This window comes from Alligator sinensis, unplaced genomic scaffold (genome assembly GCF_000455745.1).
Source record: "Alligator sinensis unplaced genomic scaffold, ASM45574v1 scaffold673_1, whole genome shotgun sequence".
NCBI classification, from domain to species: domain Eukaryota; kingdom Metazoa; phylum Chordata; order Crocodylia; family Alligatoridae; genus Alligator; species Alligator sinensis.
The window spans coordinates 541,019-554,404 of NW_005842829.1; the positions used below are offsets into that span (position 1 = coordinate 541,019).

Sequence of the window (13,386 nt, forward strand, 5' to 3'; positions counted from 1 at the left end):
GTGAGCAAAGGGTTGAAAAATTGATGAGGTTTGGAGTCCTCAAGCTGCACATGTTGTTGGCCTCTCTAACAAATGATCTCATTCTTGCTACAGTCATCCTTCCTCCGTGCTTTTCCCTCTGGGTCTTGTTACACTCTTGCCTGTACTCACTGGCATCTGGTCTCAAACTAGAATGTAAATTCTTTGGGGGAACGACCACCTGTGCATGTACTGTGTACAGACCAGCAAGTCCTGCCTGGGGTCCCCATTTGTTACTGACATAAATCATCATATTACTGGGAAAGCGGGGCTAGAAGGGACTTGCTGGGTTGTTGAATGTAGTCCCCAGATGTCGCTGGTCCCCTGTCATACAGCACCTTTCAGATTTATCAGACTCTATCTTAGAAGCAAATATCTTGCCCTTAGTACTCTGATAGCTGTTAATACTCCCCTGTGCTGCTGGTTAGGAATTACCTAGTAGCATGTTTCATTCCAGGAGAGTTTGCAGTTGATCCCCTTTGACTTGATTTTGCGGCATGTCAATCAGCCCCTATACTGTTCTGTGACAAAAGCTGCCCCCTCCCCAAAGGAGCTCCCTGCAAACATTGGCATGGCCACTTCATTGTTCAGTTACCTCCATCATACTCTGCTGTTATGTTGCCTGCAACAAACCTGTCATCAGCCAAGCTGCTGCTTGCTGACCCCATCAATTGCCAGACTAACTAATGCTGTTTTGCTTCCCTCTCTGTGTCCATCTCTTTGTCCTGTCTCGTATGTAGACTGTAAGCGCTATGCTCTGTCCTATCAGCCCCTAGCACAGCAAGGTTGGCCTGTGACTGGCGTCTAGATGCAACAGGCATCCAGGCATGTGACTGGTAAAGGTGTCTGTGATAGGCTTGGGCTTGGCTGAGGCACTGTGGTTCATTCTACCTGGCATTTGTCATCAAGGGCTTAGCACTGTGCAAAGGGATGCACGTTTTATTGTGGGTTATTTGGGAGTGATTGGCCCTGGCTCACTAGTCGCATGCATGGTCTCTGTTCAACACCCTCCTATTGGAGCTGCCCCATTCCTGACATGTCCCTGTCTCTCTTACCGTTGAAGATACTGGGGCATAGTGGGGAGGGAGGCACACTGAGCTGTGATCTTCCCCCTGTGCTGCCCTTCTGCACCTTTAGCAGGAGATTACTGTGTCTGAGTGAATGGGGCCTGAATGCTGGGCACTGCTACTTGCCCTCCCTCTGCCCAGCAGGGAGGTTGCATTACATTATATACGAGACGCTTGCGCAGCATAGGTGCTGAGTCTGCTTTGGATGGGCTCTGGGATTCTGTCGATTTGCTGCATCTCCTGTTAGTTTGACCAGAGAACAGTCTCTGCCTGCCTGTGCTTCAAGCCTCATCTGTGTGCTGTGTATCGGCCCTAAACTGAGCCTGAGACAGCGCTTTTCATGAGTGATGAAATCACGAGTCCGTTGTCACTGAGTTCACGTGGGTGATGATGCCCCTGTTCTTCTCTCCTAGTACTGAATATTGCCAGTGACCTCCTGGGCCTAGATGCCTTCCAGCTATCTGAGGTGCTGACGCAGAGATCCATGATTCTCCGAGGAGAAGAGATCAGCTCTCCACTCACTGTGGAGCAGGTGAGTGCCTGGTTCCCTGTGGGCAGTATGTGGATGTCTGATCCCAGCTCCCCAGGTTTGGCAAATGGGAATGCCCTTCTGACTCACTGTAGTGCTAGTAACTGCCTTGTGCTCTTTGGGATTGTCTGTCCCACTGTGGAAGGCAGTCCTGGCACTGATGCACACAAATACCTACCTAGACCTGGCAGTGCACTGGTGAGGCTTCTCCCAGCTCATCCCCAGCAGCTGCTCTCAAGCTTGCCTGAGACCCAGAGCTGCAGCATGGCCTGTCTGGTGAGCCTGCAGCTTTGGAGCATTTCTGTGGGTATGGGTGAATTAGATGTACTTGAAGTCATCAGTGCTGCTGCCAGGTGGAGACAAGCCTTTGCATGGTGTGCAGGTGCCTGCTCCCAGCTCTTGGTATTCGAGGTGTCACTATCTGTTCCCTTCTTGCCATGAAGCAAGACCATGCCCAGCTCCCTGTGGATAGTGTGGGTACCTGCTTCCTCTCAGTGGACATCTGTGTGCTAGCTCTCTGGGCCTTGTAGTGTGTGCCCTAAACTGGCACTGCTTTCTTACCCAAAGGTGGCAGCATTTGTGTATGTTCAGTGACAGACTTGAGTGGCCCCAGGGGACTGAGAAGTGGCTGTTTGCTGGGACTCTATGTGCTTGGTCTCTGGGTGTCTCTTGCTACAGAACAAAGAATTGAGGGGTTTAAGGGTTTGTAGACAAGCAACGTTTTAAGTAAAACTAAGTCAGGAAGAGGAGGGAGGAGACATTTGCCCCTGAATCGGCACTGCACAGACCTTGAGCACTGTCAGTATGGAGCTGGGCTTGGGCACAACATGGAGGGGCTGGGGCCATGAGTGGGATCTTGGAGGTTGCCTGCTTCTGGCTGGGCAATACAAGCATAACAGCTAGCGGGGAGAGAGATGCAGGCATCTGGGAACTCTGCACCTGGCTCTGGGTAGGCAGGCTGGGGAAGTCTGTCTCTGGTTGCAACATGGTCAGTGCAGTGCTGGGGCTGCCCCTCAGGACAGTGTAACAAAGGCCTGGCTTGGGGTGGCCCCTTAGCCTTTGGCCCACCCTGGTCTTGGGCCGACCTCCCTCTGCTTGCCTGTCATGTCTTGATGTGAATATGCATTTAGAAATGCAAGGCACCCCAGGGGTCCCTGAGCGAGATCTCATCCACTCGCAAACTACAGTCTAATTGCTCATCACCTTAAGGGCTAAATCCGTGGCCTCTTCATCTTGCTTCTAGCCACGCCCAAACCTCACAGCTGTTACCAGTCAGTCCGTGCCCTGCTCCTGGCTCAGTCAGTTCATTGGGCTCTCTAGCACTGCCTCTGCCCCTCTGGGTGCTGAGCTCTCTAGCCTCATCTCTAGTCCCTCCTCTACCCTGCTCCTAGGCTCTGGCCTTGCTTCCAGGCCTATTATCCTCACTGCCCTGCTCCCCTCCCCCACGACTCCCAATCCCAACCCACAGGTGTTTTCCAGGCAAGTCCACAGTATGCTACTTGCCTGCCCTGCTCCTGGGCTCAGGTGTATCCCTGTTCCTGGGCTCAGGTGTATCCTCTGCAGCCCTCCTGCTCAGGAGCTCTTCCTTGCATGGCCTCCAGGGCCAGATTGCCTGCCCCAGCTCAGGCCCTAGGCTTATGTAGTCTCTAACCCCGGCCCCCTTCCAGTCAGGTGTCTTCCCTTGAGTGCCACCTGAGCCCTGTCTGCAGCCTTTCTCCTCTTAAACTAAAGGAGCACTAAGTTCCCTGTTACACAGTCCCCCTGCAAATCGGAACAAGCAGGCGTAACTCTTAATGAACTGGGTCAGTAATAGAAGTGTCATCTCAGAATCACAGGCCTGTACTCAAGTTGTGATGCTGTCTGTATCTCTGAAAGTTTAGCTGTGGCCCAAAATATTGCAGGGTGCATTAATATTAACAGGGTGCTGCACCTTGGGAGAAGGAATCTCCCCTTGGGGAGTTCCCCTCTTGAAATCACAGAGGCGGAAAGGGATCTTGGAGTCATTATTGACTCCAAGATGAACGTGAGCCACCAGTGCCAGACCGCAGCCAGCAAGGCCAGCCAGACCTTGTCATGCACCCAAAGGTGCATCTCAAGCCGGTCCAGAGAGGTGATCCTCCCCCTCTATGCAACTTTGGTCAGGCCGCAGTTGGAGTACTGCATCCAGTACTGAGCGCCACACTTCAGAAAGGATGTGGCCAGCCCGGAGAGGGTTCAGAAGAGGGCCACCTGCTTGGTGAGAGGGCAGCAGGACAGGCCCTATGAGGAGAGACTGAAGGACCTGAACCTGTTCGGCCTCAGCAAGAGGAGGCTGAGGGGGGCACCTGGTGGCTGCCTACAAACTCATCAGGGGACATCAACAGCAAATAGGCAGAGCCCTTTTCTCTCCAGTACCACCTGGGGTGACGAGGAACAATGGTCATAAGCTGATGGAGGATAGGTTCAGGTTAGAGATCAGAAGGCAATATTTTACAGTTAGGGTGGCCAAAATCTGGAGCCAACTTTCCAGGGAGGTGGTCCTCGCCCCTACCTTGGGCAAATTCAAGAGGAGGTTGGATGATCACTTGTCTGGGGTCTTGTGAACCCAGCATCCATTCCTGCCTGTGGCAGGGGTCAGGCTAGATGATCTGTTCAGGTCCCTCCTGACCCTAGCTAGTATGAAACAGGTCACAGTGTTTCTGGCCACCTGCAGTACAGTGGCTGGTCCCAGATGCACACGAGTGCCTTTTTAAAAATGTTTTGATGATAAAAATCTAAATGTTGGGGTGGAAAAAACAGGTCTTTGGGAGGTCATCTAGTCCAACCTCCTGCTTGAGGCAGGAACACCCTAGACAGGTGCTTTTCTAATCTGCACTTAACCTTAATAATGGAGATTCCAGTGTCTCTAGTAGTCTCTGCAAGAGCTGAACTGCCCTCCTAAGTACGAAAGCTCCTCCTAATGCCTAGCCAAAATCTCCCCTGTTGCAATTTAAGCCCATTACTGCTTGTCCCGTCCCTTGTGGACACAGAGAACAATTGATCACCCTCCTTATTCTAACAGCCCTTGCTGTTTTAGCAGACTATTATCAGATCCCCTGAGAAGCAAGATTTGTTTGGTAATATCTTTTATTGGATCAACTCTGTAGCAGGGAGAGATGTTAGACAAGCTTTCAGGCACAGAATGCCTTTCCTCAGGTCTGGGAAAGAAGCAGATACGGCCCAAGCTAAACACCAGGAGAAACGATTACTTTTGTTTAACTGCTATTTGTAAATGAAAACTGCTGCTTAGAAAGGGGAAAGAGGGCAGTAAATGCAAGAGGAAAGAAGGCAATGGCTGCAACAACATTATGAGACTGCTATCAAATCCCCCTTCCATCCTCTCTTCTGTGAACTCTTGGTAGTCATCCCCATTTTTCCCACCTTTCCTCAGGTGTAGTGTTTTCCAGACCTCGCCGTGTCTGTTACTCCATCCGGCTAGGTGTTCTCTGCATATTTTCAAAGGCCTTGCTCATTTCCATCCTCCAGGTGAGGGCCATGAATGGTGTGTGCCCCCAGCGGCTGGGGAGGCACAACGGCGGCGGGGGCACAGCGGCAGTAAGTGGGGGAGCTCCCACAGATGCTGCCAGTGCTGTCAGCGGGGGGGTGGGAGGGAGGGGAAGGAGAGGGTGGCAAGCGCTACCAGGGGCAGTGGCGGCGGCGGCCAGCAGGGATCGCAGCCCGCCCGCAGACACTGGCGGCGGCAGGGTGGCGAGCAGCGACCACCCTCAGGCACCACCATGCTCAGGGGGTGCACGTGCACCTGCGTGCATCCCCTACGCATTGCCTCTGGTGAAGGCTGTCCAGCTTATGTGTGGCCGTGGGCTGCATGCTGCATGCATGTAATTCTCTGCATCTTCCTTTTTCCTTTTGTTAAGGATGGGTATTATGTTTATCCTTTCCCTGGCTTCTAGGACCTTAATAACCTCCATGAGTTTTCCAAAATAATAGCCAATGGCTGCGCAATTACCTCAGCCAGTTCCTTGAGTACTCTCAGAAGAATCTTACCTTGCAGACCTGAAAACCTCCAGCTTAATTAAGTAATCTCTAACCTGTTCTTCCTGTACTCTAGGCTGTATATCTAACCTCCCATCTTTGCTGTTGGCTGTGCTCATTATCTGGCAACAGCCCTTTTTGTGAAGACTGAAGTACAAGAGGCACTAAACACTTCAGTTTTCTCTGCTTTGTACATTATCACCTTCCCGTCCCCCATCAGTAGTGGACTTGCACTTTACTTGCTCTTCTTATCATACATAATATATTTTTAGCTGCCTTCTGTGTTCCTTGCTATCCATGTCTTAGTTTGTGTCTTGGTCTTCCTGATTTTGTTCATTACCTGCTCAGCCTATACTGTTAGTCTAGAAACAGCCATTGCATTTGTCCTGGGACAAGTTGTGCCTGTGTTTGTCCCAGAGCAGAACAGTCCGGGATTGGTGCATACACACGTCATCTTTCCAGTCAGAGTTTAGCAAGCAGCTGAATGCACTGGTGCTTTGCTGCCATTGATTCAATGATGCAATCCCAGGACAACTGGTCAGATGCTCTTTTCAGTGCCCCAGGACAAAACATTAGCACTTCTTATACTTTGAACCATTTTAGGGTTTGTTCCTGGACAAGGACACGGGCACTTTGAACAAAGGACATGGGCACTTTGAACGCCTTCAAGACACATTTGGATGCTTATCTTGCTGGGATCCTATGATCCCTGCTGACTTCCTGCCCCTGGGGCAGGGGCTGGACTTGAGGATCCTCCGTGGTCCCTTCCAGCCCAAATGTCTATGAAATCTGTGAAATCTGGACAACTGCACTTTGGCCCAGAATAAAGTGGTTTCTCCCAGGACAAATGTGGTGTCTGTTTGTAGCCTTACAGAGAGGGGTAGGTAGCTGTGATGATCCGAAGGCAGGGTAGAGATGCACCATAAAGACTAACAAATCAGAGATGCTTAAACTTTTATGAGCCTGAACTCACTTCATCAGAGGCTGTAACATTTTGTTTGTTCTTATTAATATGCCCAACTTTCCACTTTTTGTAAAATTCCCTTTTTCATAGATTTTCATAGATTTCATAGACATCAGGGCTGGAAGGGACCTCGGAAGATCATCGAGTCCAGCCCCCCGCCCAAAGGGCAGGAAGTCAGCTGGGGTCATAGGATCCCAGCAAGATAAGCATCCAGTTTCATCTTGAAGGTGTTCAATGAAGGCGCTTGAACCACCTCCGGTGGCAGGCTGTTCCAGACCTTGGGGGTCATTCATTGTATGTCATTCAAAAGCGTATTGCTTAGCCAACCAGGTCTTTTACCTTCTCTGTCTTTCCTTTACTTTGAGATATGTATTGGAAAACTGTTATATTCATCCTCAGTCTTCTCTTTCCTACATTAAAACCAATTCTTCAGCTGTTCCTTAAAGGTTATGCTTTTTAATCTCTTATTCGTCCTGCTCTCCTGGACTCTCCAAATTGTTCATACCTTTCTTAAAATATGCTATGGAAAACTAGACATAGTGCTCTGCTCCACATGAGGGCTCATCAGTTGTGAGTAGAGTGGAATAGTTTCCTCCCTTGTCTGACATACTACACTCCTGTTAATGTATTCCAGAACGAGACTTGCCTTTGTCTGAAACATTAAGTTGCTCACTCATGTTCAGTTTGTGGTCTGCTGTAACCCCAGAACTTTCCTGCAGTCGTGTTGCCTAGCCGGCTGTTCCCCACTTCATATTTATGCATTTGGTTTCTTCTTCCTAAATGGAGCACTGCGCACTTGTCTTTACTAAATTTCATCTGGTTGATTTGGACTGTTTCTTCAATTTATCAGGTAATTTTGAATTCTAATGCTGTCCTCCAAAGTGTTTGCAACCTTTCCAGCCTGGTGTCATCTGCAGATTTTATAACTGTAGCCTCTATTGTAGCATCCAGATGTTAACGAAAGTATTGGCTAGAAGCAGGTCCTACGCAGACTCTGCAGGACCCCTCTTGAAACTCTTCCAGTTTAAGAGCAAACCATTATTAATTTCTCTGAGTGCAGGTTTTCAGACCAGTTGTATGTCCCTCCTTTTGGTGATTTCATTTAGATCATGTTTCCCTAATTTGCTTACGAAGGTATCATGTGGGACAGTGTCAGACTTCACCGAAGTCAATATACATCACAAATACTATTTTTTTCCTTATTTGCAAGGCAGGTACCTTGTCAAAGGAGATTAGATTAATTTGACACAAGTTTGTTTGTGTGTTTGTTTGTTTTTGACAAATGCATGGTGGCTCTTTCTTATTACCTTATTCTCTAGGTGCTTACAAATTGAATGTTTAATCATTTGTTAGGCTGAGAGGTTTGTAGCTCCCTGGGTCCTCCTTTAGAAAGAGGAAAAAGACAGATATTTTGTTTTTCCTTCAGTCCTCTGGTCTTGCTGCCATTCTCCAGGAGTTCCCAAATATAAGTGCTGATCACAGAAATGTAGGGTTGGAAGAGATCCACTAAGTCATGTAAACTGATTCCCACTGGTTCAAAAATTACTTTTGCTGGTTTGTAAGTGCTCTCAATGAATTTCATCAGGCCCTGCCAACTTGAGTACACCAAATTTATTTCCATATTCTTTAACCTTTCTTTTCCTGTCCTGTCGCATGTCCTGTCCTTTTGTTAAAATTAATTCCATTGAATGTATGAGCAGAGAGAGGGAGTTAGTTACTGAACATATAGTCACATTTAACCTTTTTGTGAAAACCGAGGAGGGAAAAAAAACTATTGAACATCGAGCCTTCTCCGTGTCATCCATTATTTGCTGTCCTTCCCTGCTAATGTGTCTGTATTTTCCTTTCTCTCCATTTTATTTCTAACATATTTCTGAACTGGCTGTTGCTGTCTTTTATGTCACTTGCTAGTTGAACCTCATGTTGCACCTTTGCCTTTCTGGTTTGATCCCTGCCTGCTTGTGCTGCTGCTCCCTGCCCGTCCTTAGCCACATGTCCACTTTCTGTACAATTCCTTTTGGTTTTCAGGCTATGGAAGAGCTTTCTTGAAGCCAAAGCCGTGTTGGTCTCCCTCTCTGCTCCCTGTCTTTTGCCTGCCTCAGAAGAGCTTACTGTTGTCCCTGTGCTGGGCTCGCTGTCAGCAGCTGCCTGCCCTCCCACTCCTCCTCCCATCAGGCTTCTCTCCAGGAGACCCTGCCAACAAACTCCCCAAGCCTCTGAAGCTGCTGTTTGAAGTCCATCAGTCTTGTGCTGCTGCTCTTGCTGCTTCCTTTCCTTACTATAGTAGGGTCTTTTGTTCTGTGTTCACAGTCGCCCAAGTTACCTCCCACCAGCAGATGCCCAACCCATCCTACCTCTTAGTCAGAATCAAGGCTGAAATAGCTGCCTCCAACCACCTCCTCCGCTGTCTGGAAAGAAAGTTATTCTTGATGCTTTCCAAGCACTTGATGCCGATGTCCTGGTGAACTGTTTTTTCTAGCGATATTTGGGTAAGGCCCCATTTATCTGCAGCCCGAGATGTTCAGCAAACTTGCCTCTCACCTCTCCTTGGATTTCAGAGCAAGTAAAGACATTCTTGACACAAAATGCTACAGCTCTTTCCTTTTTTTCTCAGCCTGCCCTTCCTGAGCAAGCTGTAGCCTTCCCTCCCCTCCCCATGCCTTATGGAAGGATGGCTGAATGGCTGAGGGCACCCGTGACACTTGAGCAGTATGCAGACTTGCGGACTGGGGCACAGGCGTTGACTACTGGTACAGAGCTTTCCCTCGGCAAAAGCTGCTGTCTTTCTTCCCGCTGGTGTCTGACCCCTCCCTGACCGTGGAGCAGTGACTGGCCAAACAGACAGAAAACCGCTCTATTTCCTGTCATCACCATGGTGGCCACAACATGTCTTTAGAGCCCCCTGCACTGACATAGGCATAAGCTGCAGAGGTGTTTTCCTTCTCTGGCTTCCCAGAACCATGTCCAGCTGTTCCCTGCTGTCCTCGGCACAGGGATAAGGGGCTGCCCGGAGGTCCTCATTGTGCAATAGGCTCATTGCCATCCCGAGCTTTGACATTTTGCAAGGCTGAATGGAGGGAGCTGGGCAGTGGCAGGCAGGGTAGGGAGGATGAAAAGAGCCATTGAGAGTCCATATGGATCCATGTTGTGGGAGATGCAGCGTGCATGGTTACTGCCAGGCAGGGAGGGCCCATTCCTGGAAGATGAGGCAGGGACATTGTGTAACTGTTCAGTCGGGAGAGCTGTCTCTCTCTCTCATCCTTGCCCATGAGTCACTGCCAGGGATTGTTTAGGGGAGGTGTTTGCCCTCACTGAGATGGATCCTCTGTGTAGAGGGAAAGGCTCACAGAGTTACTGTGCCCTTGCATTACTGCTGAATCTCGGGGTGGGCCAGCCTGGGGCCCAGGAAGGGCTTGAAGCCGGTAGAGACCAAGAAGAGGGTGTGTAGGGCAGAGTCTCCTAACCTGGGCCAACTGCCCCACAGGTGCCAGACTCAACAGAAAGCATAGAGGAGGGTGTTTACACGGCTTCAACGGGTGTTCTGAAAAAGTTAGAAATGTTGGTACCTTAGGAGGGGAAGGAATGGATGGTGGTGGATAAAGCCCAGTACAGGACAGCATAACAGACAGGAGAGTGGCTTGGTAAATGGGTTCCCTTAGCTGGGAGGAAGGTCATGCTGTGTGGTGAGAGCTGGATACAGATGATGCCACCTAAAGGTGTTTTAGTAATTGGTAAGATCTAGGATGGAGATGCTGTAAACGTGAAGTTGTTCTGATGGATGTGTAAAAGGGGTCTGGGACCCTGAATGCCTTGTACCAAGTTAGGGGCTGTTTCACACTGGTGGCACATATGCCAGTAACCTGGGTAGCATCTTGTATCATCTGATCATGGATGCTAATGTGTAGGCTTGTTTGTGAACAGTAAGCTGGGCTAAGCTTTTGTTACTATACTAAGAGCCAAACTCTGCGGTGCCTTCATTATACCTGTGAGGTCATTAGGGCGGCATCCTGATAGCATTCACTGACCATCCAAACAGAGGGAGCCTGACATATGTCCGGTAATACCCAGCTCCTGATAACACTTGACAGAGTCCAACCACAGTCACTCCAGAGGAGGCCTTGGGTCAGGCGTCAGCACTCAGCTGCCAGCTGCTTCCTCTCTTGCTCAAAGCCGCTGATGCAGGAGTCTCACCAAGTGATTGTCAAAGCCACTGTGAGCAGTGGAGTCTTTCCCTGGCTTGGTTACCCTTGGCAGCCACCCCCAGCTGCCAGTCATCGTCCGTTCACTTATGCCCCTTGAGGTCACTCCTGGAGGGTTGTGGTGGGCATTCTGCTGAAGCCTGAGCATCCCTAGGCATTGTGATGTGTGCCCCACAGGGTTCAGCCATACATTCAGCACACTGTGCCCAGCTGCCAAGTGCAAGGACCCTGTAGGATGGCAAGGGCACCCCTGGTACCAGAGAGACGCTTCAGCTGGGGGCAGTGGCAACCTCTCTGTGCCCCTTCAGCCCTTGTATGCGACTAAGCTCCCCCTTCCCTTCCTCCCTCTGTGCTTGCAGGCAGCTGACTCCAGGGACTCTCTCTCTATGGCACTGTATTCCCAGTGCTTCTCATGGCTCATTGGCAAGATTAATACAAAGATCAAAGGCAAAGAAAACTTAAAGTCTGTGGGCATCCTGGACATCTTTGGCTTTGAGAACTTCCAGGTCAGTATTTTAACTTTCTTGTGGTGCATTTTTTAACATGAAGATTTACTGGACATTGGAAGGAAATTTGCTAGGCTCATTCCCATTATGGGGTAATATAGTGCAGGCTAGGAACCTGCCTTCCAACACAGATCCCCTGGGGGCGGGGATGAGGGGGTGGACTACCCTTTGTCTGCATGTGGCCTCCTGTGTGCTAGCATGCTAGGTGATTCGCTTCTATTTGTGACATTAGCCCTTTGCACATGGGTTGTAGTGATGTGTGCGGGCAGTACACGCAGGCTCCTCATGCATGCTGTGCCTTGCTGTGTCTTGTGGGCTATCCGCTGCCTAGCGCTCCAGGCAGTAACAGACTACAGGTGCATGCTGAGGAGCTGCTCTGTGGCAGTCAGTGATCCACAGGAAAGAGGACCCAGTGACATCACATGTTTTCATACATCTCCACTTTCCCCAAGGACTAGGACCTGTCTAAATTCTGTCCCCAGAACCTAGGTAGGCTCTGCTCATCTTTCCATGTGCATTTTCCCTTCCACACGGCCCTTGTAGGAAGATCTTTGATAGACTGGGAAGGGGAGGGCAAGTGTTACCCGACTTATTTCTGCTCTCCTGCAGGTGAATCGGTTTGAGCAGTTTAACATTAACTATGCAAATGAGAAGCTCCAGGAGTACTTCAACAAGCACATCTTCTCCCTGGAGCAGCTGGAGTACAACAGGTGAGGGGAGGGACTGGATTTCTGTCCTATTCCCTGGTGGAAAATTGAGGACATCTTCCTTCCTCCCTCATGCTGCCCACCAGCTGGGAGGCTTTCCTAGCTGGGATGGGAGGGCAGGTGGCTCCTCATTGTGCCTTAGCCGTGACTGCTTTGTTGTGGCCTGCACTGCTTGTCCCAGCTGGTCTCCTGTTTTGCAGCAAAAAATGTCTCCCATCTGTAAGTTAAGCCTGAGGCTGCAATCTCAAAGTGAAATCAGCTGAAATAGGAAATTTTGCCTCATTTCAAGACTAAGAGATAAATCTCTCCTGCCACCTGATGCTTGATCTGAGCTCCTCTGAATTTTGGCCAAGTCTTTCTGTTGTGACCTCTGGCAAACCTGGCCCAGGCTTTGGATCTATTAAGTCTTGTCTGGTTACAGCTGTCACTGTGAATGCTTTGTGCCACCTTGTCCACACCATATTTCTCCTTTTATTCTCTTCTGCCTCAGCCTGTCATGCACAGAGTCGGACCCAGCTCCCAGCACTCTTGTGTGGTGATGGCCTATGCAGGATCCAGGGCCTTGTTTCTAGATCCACTATAACAGCAAAGAAGAAACTAAAATCTGAAAACACCAAATCCTCTCCTGTTCCTCCACTTGTGAGAGGAAGAAAGGGAGGAGGGAGGACCCAGGCAACTATAGGCCTGTCAGTCTTACCTCAATCCTGGGGAAACTCTTTGAGAAGATCATCAAGGAGCACATCTGTGATGGGCCGGCATCAGGGATGATGCTCAAGGGCAACCAGCACGGTTTCATTAGGGGCAGGTTGTGTCAGACCAACCTGATTGCCTTTTACGATCAGGTCACAAAAGCATTGGATGCAGGTGTCTCCGTGGATGTAGTCTTTCTGGACTTCAGCAAGGCCTTTGACACTGTCTCCCACCCCATCCTCATTAAAAAACTAGGCGACTGTGGCATCGATGCCTACACGGTCAGATGGATTGCTAATTGGCTGAAGGGTCATACTCAGAGGGTGGTGGTGGATGGGTCATATTCAACTTGGGGGGAAGTGGGCAGCGGAGTCCCCCAGGGCTCGGTCCTTGGGCCCGCGCTGTTCAATTTCTTTTATTTGGACGACGGGGTGAAAAGCAACCTGTTCAAATTTGCTGATGATACCAAAATTTGGGGTGAGGTGGGCACGCTAGTAGGGAGGGAAAGACTGCAGGAAGACCTGGATAGGTTGCAGGGGTGGGCTAACAAAAACAGGATGCGTTTCAATACGGACAAGTGCAGGGTGCTGTACTTGGGCAGTAGTAACCGGCAGCACACTTATAAGATGGGAAACTCGCTTCTTGAGAGCACGGAGGCAGAAAGGGATCTTGGAGTCATCATTGACTCCAAGATG

General features: G+C 49.8%; 1 protein-coding gene across 1 annotated transcript in view; it reads left to right on the forward strand.

Moving 5' to 3' along the window:
- The window catches only part of LOC102373761 (unconventional myosin-X-like), a 178,577-nt gene that overhangs the window by 56,840 nt on the left and 108,351 nt on the right, over positions 1–13,386 (forward strand). The window contains exons 12-14 of the mRNA XM_025191530.1: positions 1,499–1,617; positions 11,148–11,294; positions 11,904–12,004. Coding sequence (XP_025047315.1) covers positions 1,499–1,617; positions 11,148–11,294; positions 11,904–12,004 — 367 coding nt within the window. The remainder of the gene's footprint in view (positions 1–1,498; positions 1,618–11,147; positions 11,295–11,903; positions 12,005–13,386) is intronic.